The sequence below is a fragment of the Oryza sativa genome, chromosome 8 (genome assembly GCF_034140825.1).
Source record: "Oryza sativa Japonica Group chromosome 8, ASM3414082v1".
Lineage (NCBI taxonomy): Eukaryota > Viridiplantae > Streptophyta > Magnoliopsida > Poales > Poaceae > Oryza > Oryza sativa.
In genome coordinates this window covers 9,586,337-9,597,396 of record NC_089042.1, presented here as the reverse complement: position 1 = coordinate 9,597,396, position 11,060 = coordinate 9,586,337, and the positions used below count along the sequence as shown (strand labels likewise).

The 11,060-nt window shown below is 39.4% G+C and overlaps 1 protein-coding gene across 1 annotated transcript; it reads right to left on the bottom strand.

The window, feature by feature from the left end:
• Window positions 1-1,434: 1,434 nt before the first annotated feature.
• LOC4345101 (uncharacterized) lies at window positions 1,435-3,009 on the bottom strand. Its single transcript, XM_015793955.2, has 2 exons — window positions 2,845-3,009; window positions 1,435-2,410 (listed from the first exon to the last, which is right to left on the bottom strand). The coding sequence occupies exon 2, from the start codon at window positions 2,366-2,368 to the stop codon at window positions 1,589-1,591; it is 780 nt and encodes a 259-aa protein (XP_015649441.1). The 5' UTR covers window positions 2,369-2,410; window positions 2,845-3,009; the 3' UTR covers window positions 1,435-1,588.
• Window positions 3,010-11,060: the final 8,051 nt, after the last annotated feature.

The following is an 11,060-nucleotide window of genomic DNA, read 5'->3' as shown; positions in this document are numbered from 1 at the left end:
GTCAACTAGCATCAGAAAACAAATTCAAACCTAAGAGAGTGGGAGAAAGAACGTGTGAAGAGAAAATGAAAAATGATCGTTAGTTTGTAATATATGGGATAAACATGTTTATATTTATGTACATGTTTTCTATTGAAAGCCTATTATTTTTCAGTGCAATATTCCAATTACTATGTGCTAAGAACGACAACTCAGTTAGATCCTATACGTAGCATTTCAAATTATGATTAGAAACAGGGGCAAAGTTTTATATAAAAAAGGGAGCACAATCTTTCCAAACGACAAGTGAATTATAAACCGCATGGGAATACCCATTATTGCAAGCGGGCCTCTTAATGAGGCCGTCTGCGATAATCGACCTTCACAAACGGCCGCATTAAGTAATCGATTTTCGCATGCGGTTGGGCCTCTCGCATCCGAAGGGTGGCTCCCCCTTTTAAGGTGGCTTCCTCCTCCCAAGCTAAGCAAGGTGGGATTATTCAGAGGCTCACACCGTCGCCGCGCGAGTTTTGCGTCTTTGCCAGCGAGTAATAGTGGAGGATGTCCTCATCATTCCCACCCCCTTAAACAAGGGCCTAGCTCTAATACCAAATGATAACAATCCAGCCCAGGTGGGGTTGGCCGAGACCCAATAACTTAAGGTTGCCCGGACCCCAACAGTTCATAGGCACACCTACTCGGGGAAAGGCCCAATCTCCCTAAAAGACTAGTCCGATAGGGGAAGGGTGGCTTCCTCCTCCCAAGCTAAGCAAGGTGGGATTATTCAGAGGCTCACACGGTCGCCGCCCGACTTTTGCGTCTTTGTCAGCGGGTAATAGTGGAGGATGTCCTCGTCAATGAAAATTCCGATTGTGAAAGCCTTTGACAACATAGATCGATCATATGATGCATCTAGCTAAAAGAACAAATCCAACTAGGGAGTATATATATCGGAATTGCTATCTATCTGGCGACAGATTTGTGAGTCCCATATCTTGCAGATTTATCTATTTAGATTCATGTTGCATTCTTGCCGACTCCATCATTATCGATTTGAGCCGTGTTGTTTACGATCCTACGTGTACTAATTACATCGTACTTACACTATAATTACATATGTAATTTTAATGTATTTTACAATGTAAGTCTGAAAATTACATATGTAATTTTAGTGTATTTACGATGTAAGTCCGAAAATTACATATGTAATTTTAGTGAATTTACGATGTAAGTCTAAAATCTACTTGAGCCCATTTGAGCCCACGTGAGCTTCAGATTGTCCAATGGCCCATTTGTTTATTGTTTTGTATTTTGTTTGTATATATTAATGTCATCCGTTAGAAGTTTATTTAAAGGGTAAGAAATCTGCATGATTGGAGGGTAAAAAATCGGTCACATGATGTATAGGCGGCAGTCCCATATATATTTGTAGATTTAAAATAGCTTTCCACCATGAAGATGAAGTGTAAAACGATACCATATATATTCTACGTTGTCAAAAATAACTTTATGGAGTAGTACGTACTACTACTTAGATCACACGAAGAAAACGAGCACATATATACGGCCTTAAGCTAGCTAGGCGTTCACGGGCTATATATATACAGCATCACCATGGAGACACGATAGCGCTCACTCCTTCTGTCAACAACGCGGTCGGGTCTCCGATGAGCATCCTGACGACGACACGCACCAAGATCACAAGGATCTTACATACGCGCCTCTCCAGCTTACTGCTCTGGTCAGCGCGCTCCAGTAGACGGGCCACCACCCTGTCGTCTTCATCACCGGCGCCTCCGCCTCCGCCGCCGCCCGGAGATTCCATGATCTCCCTGATGCACTTGACGTGCAGGTACACGCGGTGGTCGGGGCTATTAGTGGAGCGGTAGCACCAAGGGCGGTAGTACCACTCCATCGCCCTGCAGCCGGTGCACCGGTGCGACACCTCCGCGCGAAGCTCGAAGGTGAGCCCGCCCCGCACGGCGATGGACACCGGCAGCCTCGCGCAGCACGGGTGCAGCTTCGGGTGCTCGCCCTTGCCGGTCTTCCTCGACCCGTAGTAGTGGAATCCCCGCACCGTCTCGAAGCAGGCGGAGCAAACGCCGGCGCCGCCGGCGGGGGCCTCGTGGCGGAGCTCCATCGTGCCCTTCACCAGCGCGTGCTGCAGCGTGGGCGTCGCGAGGGCGCAGCTCGTGTGGAGGGCGAGGTGTGTCGGGTGGTTGTCGACGACGGAGGTGTACCTCGTGCCTTCTCCGGGTAGCATGCAGCCGTCGCACTGGAAGGCGACCGCGGCGGCGTCGCCGGTGGGATGCTCCACCACGTGCAGCCTCAGCATGCAACCCAGGCGGGCAGGGTGGATGATCTCCGCAGGAAAGCTCGAGCTCACCATAGCTGAATTAGTTAAAGCTTGTTCTCCAGATATTTTCACCCCCTGCTCATATATAATTGTAGATATATATCCATGTATGATTCTAGCTACATGTATATATAAAGTACATTTCATTCATTAATCGATGACATCTATAAATATAAACCAGTATATTGATTTGAATGGTAAAATTACATTCATATACATATCTATATATGCAAGTAACTTTACCATTCAACATATAATACAATTTTGTTTTCATATATATATATTGAGTATATATATAGTTGTGGCCAAGGTGTAACAGGTTGAATGGCTAGCACAAACTTAACCACACATATACAACCTAAATAATACCATATTATGATATTTTCTTTTAAAAGGAATGATATTTCATAGTGTAAATTTTAGTATCTCTTGGTATCTAATTGTTCTAAGGTAGCAAGAGGTATCTAATTTAAGATTATAAACAGAATGGTTGATGAGTTTATACGTACCTAATCAGTATATCAGCGACTCAGCGTAGCTTGCTAGTGGCAGGTATCTTCGCAATTCTCTGTAGAGATGGATCAAAGTATATACGAATCCAACTAGCTAGCTAAAACGGCCGCTACCAGTACCACCAGGACGAGCTAGGGACAAATTGGCTAATGATGGTGCACGGATAACGAATTGATCCTGTCATATTTATATACTAACTGCATCCAATTTGAACGACTTTAGCTTACAATGTAAGGCCGTGTTTAGATTAAAATTTTTTTCTTCAAACTTTCAATTTTTCCGTCACATCAAATGTTTGGACACATGCATGGAGCATTAAATATGGACGAAAAAAAACCAATTGCACAGTTTACATGTAAATCGTGAGACGAATCTTTTGAGCCTAATTACGCCATGATTTGATAATGTGATGCTACAGTAAACATTTGCTAATGATGGATTAATTAGGCTTAATAGATTCGTCTCGTAGTTTACAGGCGGAATCTGTAATTTGTATTGTTATTAGTCTACGCTTAATACTTCAAATATGTGTCCATATACTTAAAAAAAATTTTGACACATGAACTAACACACAACCTAAGTATCACAATATACTGAGAGATCTTAATGCTGTGTTCGGGAGAAGGGGTTGGGAAACCCTCCTCCCGACACGCAAAATGAAGCTCGTTTTATTGCATGATTAATTAAGTATTAACTATTTTTTAAAAAAATAGATTAATATGATTTTTTAAAACAACTTTCATATAGAAAGTTTTTGCATAAAATACACGTTTAGTAGTTTAAAAAGCGTGCGCGTGAAAAATGAGAGAGTTGGGTTGGGAAAATGGGGGAATAACACAGCCTTTTTGTGGTCCAGGGAAAGAAGCAACGCGTATGCAGGTTTTTCTTCTCACGCGGTGCTGAAGGATCCGAGTTGCGATCGAGTTACTGCAGAGTCTAGTCGTCGTTGATTAACTCCGTGCATCAGTTGATTGGGCGTCGTCTCGGGGTATATGCACTGAGCTTTTGTTATTTTTTAATCTTTTTAATTTTCAATTTTAAAAATAAACCCTCCAAATTTTGTCTTAAAATCTGAATATTTTTTACCATGCCATCCCGCCTGTGGTGCCAAAACAACACTTTCACGCGCACCATTTACGGGCGTGTACATCACTGGTGACGTAGCGAAACATTAATGCTACGCTAGTCTAGCTAAAGTGACCAAAAAGTTTAAGTGTGGAAATAAATATGGAGAGTTTATTATTAAAATTAAAAATTAAAAAGGTTTGAAAAATAAAAAAATCGCATGCATACATGCATAGTCAAGTGATCGTTTTATTCATCAAGTTTGTAATTACTCCGATCTATGGTGACAATATAATTTTCACTACCTCGGTCCCAAAATATAAATATTTTTAGAGTTGGACACTGTTATTAAAAAAGTAGGTAAAAGTAAATGATAGAGGGTTGTGATTGGTTGAGTAGTGGGTAGGTGAGAAAAATAAATAGTGGAGGGTTGTGACTGGTTGGAAAGAGAATGTTGGTGGAGAAATAGTTATATTTTGAGACAAATGTTGAGGGCTAAAGTTGTTATATTTTGGGGCGGATGATGTAACATTCATCAAGTTTGGAACATGATTTTCAGGAATTTGTTCTGGTGTAATTCGTTGACGTCCCATACATCCATGCTCCTAACATACTTATAGCAAGGATAATAGTATAGCTCACTTACTACTATTAACATGTCTTAAAGCCAACATATATAATAGATTAGCTATATAGTTGGCAATAATTTTGTTCTCCTCTCTCTATCTCTCACTTTATTTGTCTTGGAGCTTGTAATAGAGCCAACACCCTTAATTTTTCACTACATCTCTCCTCCACCTAAGATTATAGTAGACTTATAGCTCACTATTATACTTGCTCTTAACTGCAAAGAAAATTAACTACTCCTGTGGCATTGAGTTTTCCTATATTATTAGAGACCGAAGCTTCAACTTTAACGGAGATTATCGATTTGATAGAGTTGTGTAATGTAAAAAATGACCCGGCTGCCAACCAAGATTATTAATTAGATCCACTCAAAAAAATATTAGTGATTGGAAACCCTAATCGCTACGTACTTTGCAAGCAATAAAAAAGAGAAAATAACAAACGGTAGACTAATGTAAAGTCATCGGTCTATATATAGTACTCTTACATACGGTTTTATAGAGAAACAATCTCTTAATAACCATTAGTGGATCTGTCTCACAATCCAATGCGCGCATGACGTAAAGTATAGAATTACATATAATCCAACTCTTATACTCGCGTCTTCAAATTCATTATATATATATAGAGCAATGTTTTAAATAGCGGACTAAAACATTTAGCGATTAGCTTCTCAAACAGCAATAGCGGGCTAAATGGAGCTATAGCGGCTAAATTATACATGAGAGCAAATAGCTAGAACTCTTTTCAAACAGCTGTAGCGAGAGATAGCGGCAGTTTAGCAGAAGATTTAAAACCCTGATATAGAAAGAGAAAAGATCAAATTTCTTATAGATTTACACTCTCGAATCTGTTAGATTTTAAATTTTTTTTCTTACAGCTAAAACATAATAAATTTGAGGTTAAGACTTACATATATATATATATATATATATATATATATATATATATATAAAAGTATAATACACTACCTTTTTAGATATTTTTAGTAAAATTTATTAGTTGATGTGAACAGTATATACCTGAAGAGGCTTGTATGTATATAGGATATGTTCTTTTCAATACCTGCTCTAAACTACGCAACGCAGTACTTTATAAACCATGAACTGGTGAACCTGTTCTTTTTTAAAAAAAAAATGATAATGAAAGACTAATCTGTAGCGCTAGCTAGCCTCTCGATCCATTCCAGAAGCCTATGTTAATTTTCTGGATCATGTGATGATAAAAATTTTTTAGTTCCCAAACTTTTTTCCCAAAAATGTCACATCGAATCTTTAGATTAGATAGATACACAGAGCATTGAATATAGATAAAAAAAACTAATTATACAGTTTGCATGAAAATCGTGAGACGAATCTTTTAAACCTAATTAGTCCATGATTAGCCATAAGCGTTACAGTAACCCATACGTGCTAATGATAGATTAATTAGGCTTAATAAATTCGTTTCGTGGTTTCCAGACAAGTTATGAAATTAATTTTTTCATTCGTGTCAAAAACCTCTTCTAATATCCGGTTAAAATTAATATCCGATATGACACCTTATGTCAGTACGTGCATACTACTCCAAAAATAGCTGTAGCAGATGAGGGTTGACGAGGTCTCGATCAGTCTTAACGCGATCTTCGAGAATTGACGGCCGGTTTGCGATCGGGGTAATAATAAATCGTACGTGAGACTAATCAAATACTGCTTTGTTTCTATACTTTTAGAGTAGTTCCAAGTTAATAACTTTAACTATTAACAACAAAAAATAAAAAAAATCAATTTATCATTAAACAAACTATCATAACGTGTAACTTTTTTATTTAAAACATCTTAGTTTTATAAATATTATTAATTAAAATAACATCTCAAGTATCGTGTACTTATATTTGGATGGATAAAGGAATTACTTCGTGAGGAAGCCTAGCTAGATCAAGATAGACTTTAGGCGAAGACGCAGGATCGTAGTCCGTATACCTTAGTCACAGTCAACGATGACTTGTTGGTTGGTGCTAGCTACTCCCGCAAGCAATTGTAATTTCGGAGAAGTTACTAGTAACTGCGAGTATAATTTACTGTCACGCGCATCTACTTATAAAAGTAATGCAACGACATCGGCAATGTCGTCTATCGATCCATAGAAGTTTGGCACAGGTGATCGAAGTCTCAAATGTTCCTGGGTACACACCAAATTAAAAGAAGTCTCAATTAATTAAGTCTCTGTTATTTGGATTATTTTAATATAATCTCGATTCAAGCTTAAATCCACTAAATTACATAAAATTTTCATGTGAACTAAAACATTTCAAATTTCCATGTAAATTAAAACACTTCAAAATTTCCATGTGATATACAACCACTTCAAATTTGCTTCTTTTTTTTCAACTTGTAAAATTTGAATTTTAATTTGTGGAGTGATATATCATATACTAATATATTTTCTCAATTTCGTTTTTTTAATTCTTTGTAACTATTCGAGTGACATAGAAGATGTTCACTCGAGAGTTTAAAATTTACTCTCCATTTAATTTATTATAGTTCGTACAAATTTCGAAATAAGGCACTAGTATTTGTTAGTAATACTTTCTCCGTTTCTAAAATATTACAAACCTGGAAATACATGACAAATCTCATCTTATCCTAGCTAGATTACAATGGCCGTGTTTAGTTCACCCTCAGCTACCCCAAACTTCCAACTTTCCATCACATCACATCACATCTAAAACTTTCCTACACACATAAACATTCAACTTTTTTTCCAAACTTTCAACTTTCTCCAAACTTCTAACTTTTTTCAGGAACTAAACACACCCAGTATTTGGAGACTGAGGAACAAACTTAGCTGAGCCTCGATCATCATCACCACTTGTGCAGAAGTCTCTATATCCTGATTCGGTAGAGGCTGTGTTTAGTTCCTGAAATTGGGAAGAATTTTGGAGAAAATTGGTAGTTTGGAAAAAAAGTTGGGAGTTTATGTGTGTAGGAAAGTTTTGGATGTGATGTGATGTGATGGAAAGTTGGGAGTTGAGAGGAAGTTTTTTTTTTGAATGAAGTTGAGGGGAAGTTTGGTGTGACTAAGGCCCTGTTTCCCTCAGCTTGTGATTATTATAATCTAGATTATTGAGTCAGATTACTATAAGCTAGATTGTTATAATCTGTAGTAGAATAAGTGGTTAGTTGTTTCTTTCCTAAATTATTAGAGCCTAAATTATTGGGTTTGCAAGTCTAAAGAGTGAGTGGGTGGCATGGTGGGTAATTTTTCACCCAATAATCTGGAAAAAGCTCACCTAAATAAGCTTATCATATTATAATGATTATAATAAGCTGGGAACCAGATTATAATAAACTACTTCAATAAGTTGTCTATTTTTTCAGCTTACTCTAAATAATTTGGATTATAATAATTCCAATCCGAAAGAAGCAGTGCCTAAAACAGGGCCAGAGTTTCGCTTGGGTGTTGCTCTCGTCCGTCACTTTGTCCAATTGTCCATCATTGGTACGCTTGCTCCCCCAGGCTCCTGCCAGTTGCTTCTCTTTGTCCGGCCGGTGTCACCGCTGCATGCGTCGGCGACACGATCGAGCCCGTGTGATAGATATATTAGGCACTGGGCAGCGTGGCAAGGTAATAATTAACGATTTAATAGCAAATATATAGATTGTGGATTGCGGTCGCTATAATTTGTATAAAATTACCTGTGTCAAAATAATATGTTTCGCTGCTGTTTATCGAATTTTTAGTGGAAAAAGTTTTCACCGCTGTAGTACCAATCATTACTGAGAAAATATATTAAGTTGTCCTAAGATATCGCATTAGTGACAATTATGTAGTGATAAAATACTCCCTCTGTTTCACAATGTAAGGGATTCTAACATTTTCCACGTTCATAATGATGTTAATGAATCTAGACATATCAATCTAGATTTATTAATATCAATATAAATATGGAAAATGCTAGAATGACTTACACTGTGAAACGGAGAAATAATATTTTTGCCACTACATTGTATTTATTAGTGGGAGAACATTGTATCAGGAGGCCTCATCAATGATGAATTTATTGTGGCGAATCCTTTCAGTGCTACCCTTTAATTCATCATATTTGTTGTTTTACTTGCGACAGATCTTTGGGCTCCTATCTTTTACTTTTTCATTCGAAGATTTTAATTTGCATCAAGATTTGTTTTTTTATATGTAACATAGCACTTATTCAGTTACAGTGCACTTACACTTGGTTAATTACAGTGCATAAGAGTAAAATTTTACAACAGTTTTTCTTTAGATTTTAAGATTTTTAACATGTTTATCTCTTTTTGGTTATTTTATTGAAAACGGGCTATATCCATTAGTTAAAAATTTGCAAGATTCAAAGCAATAAACTTATCGAAAGATTAATAGGTAGTCCCTTAATTTATAATTAGTGATCATTTGCTATATTGTTGTAGTAATATCTAGTTGTGACAAACTCATACGGCGCTAATTCATTTTTTGAGTTGGAAAATTTCATGTCACCCGTGGGTCTGTTTGGTTTGCTATGTTATCATGTCTGTTTGGTTCTAAGGAATAAGACTGTGTTTAGTTCGTGTGCTAAAATTTTTGTGAAGTATACGGACACATATTTGAAGTATTAAACGTAGACTAATAGCAAAACAAATTACAGATTCTGCCTGTAAACTGTGAGATGAATTTATTAAGACTAATTAATCCATCATTAGCAAATGTTTACTGTAGCATCACATTGTCAAGTCATGACGTAATTAGACTCAAAAGATTCATCTCGCAATTTACATACAAACTGTGCAATTGGTTTTTTATCACATTTGATACTTCATGCATGTGTCCAAATATTTGATGTGACGGAAATGTTGGAAGTTTGGCCAAAAATTTTTGACTCTAAACACGGCCTTAGTCAATTTTTCCTCCCGATTGAATCATCTTCCTCAACCACAAAATCGGTCTCCCATTTTCGAAAACAAGGGCAAATGAATAAAAGCAGTTTCTATTGACGTGGCAAGTTGACCGTAGCTAACCCGCTGAGTTAGCAAGTGGAACCCACATGTCTGGCTCACATGTAAGCCTCTCAAGGGAAAAATCTGTAGGGTCCACATGCCATCTGTATCCACTTTCCTCCCCTTCCTCTCTATTCTCTTTTTTTTTTCTCCATCGCTCTTATGGGCAATGGAGAAAGGGCAAGACGGCGAAGGGCAGTGAAGCAGAGGACGCGGGCGGCGCGACGGCGTAATCTGAGACATTGTCGCGTGCAACCATGCCTCTTTTCCTCCGCTACCGCAGGAAAGAAGGCGCCAGGCGGAAACGGCGGTGGTGGACGGCACGACAGCGCGGAATCCGAGATATCGCCGCGCACCTGGCTCCATATGAATCAGAGAAGACAGAATATAAGCAAGGACATTAGTAAAGAAGAATGGTGCTAAAAAATCTGAGTTCAGCAAAGAAGAATGTTTCATCACTTGTGGCTCTGAGCTTTGCCACAGCTTCCTCTAGAGAGACTGGGATGTTCAGAGTTCATCAGACAGGAAGGTGTTGGTACCTGCCTAGCTACACATACTGCTCCCGGACCTCCTCCCTTAGCGGCATCCTCTCGGCTCTCGCCGTTCTGGCTCTCACAGTGGATAGAGCGGCTTCAAAGCTACGGATAGAAGTGGGGTACTTGGTTGGGTCGAACAGGTCTGCTACTCACGGTGGTGGCATCTGCGCCGATCGTTGAGCCATCCTGCAGCACGATCGCCAGCAGGCCGAGGCAGAGCTCGGCCTTCTACGCACCGAGGAGGGCGGCGTTGATGACCAGCCACGCCGACCGGGGTACTGCTCCGACTCCGAGATCCCCGATGTGAGCGCGTCGGGGGCGCGCGCACTCGGGCGCCTCGATGGTGTAGAACGGCACGGCGAAGAACGCGAACTGCGGATGCACCGCCGGTCCGCCGCGTTGTAAATGTGGCGCGGAGGACACGCAGTGGCGGTGAGCCGGCGAGCCCATGAGCGTGGAGTTCCCAGGTGAGTTGAAGCATTGGGCTCTGTTGGCCCTGGAACCGTGGCTGATGCTCCCATGCCTTCTTCTCTTCAGACAGTGGCCATCCTGAAATCATCAGGGAAGGGTAGAGATTGATTAAGAGAGGTGGCTGACCTGTGGGTCCCACTTGCTGATTCAACAAGTCAATTTGCCATGTCAGCATAATCAACCATTTAAGGAGTCGATTTACACCAGTTTTAAAAAACAGGAGAGACATCACTTATACCTGATTTTGTAGTTGAGGGAGACGATCCAATCAAGAGCAGTTGAGAGAGAAAAATAGACTTATCTAATATTCTAAAGCTGACGGGTTTTCATGCAAAAATGCGCGCCACGTGGTACAAATAGTCGAACGACGCGTGTTCCATGCACCATCGTGCGCTCAAGCCCCGCGTCGCGCACATGTGAGTAGGGGTGAAACTGAAAACGGTACGGAAACTTTCCGGATTACGGACCTATTTTTAGAAACGGAATATGTCGCTTGGAATTTTTTCAGAATTATTCGGAAAC

Bases quoted from the DNA above. Each gene is read 5' to 3' on its own strand.
- LOC4345101 (XM_015793955.2), bottom strand. From the start codon at position 2,368: ATGGTGAGCTCGAGCTTTCCTGCGGAGATCATCCACCCTGCCCGCCTG.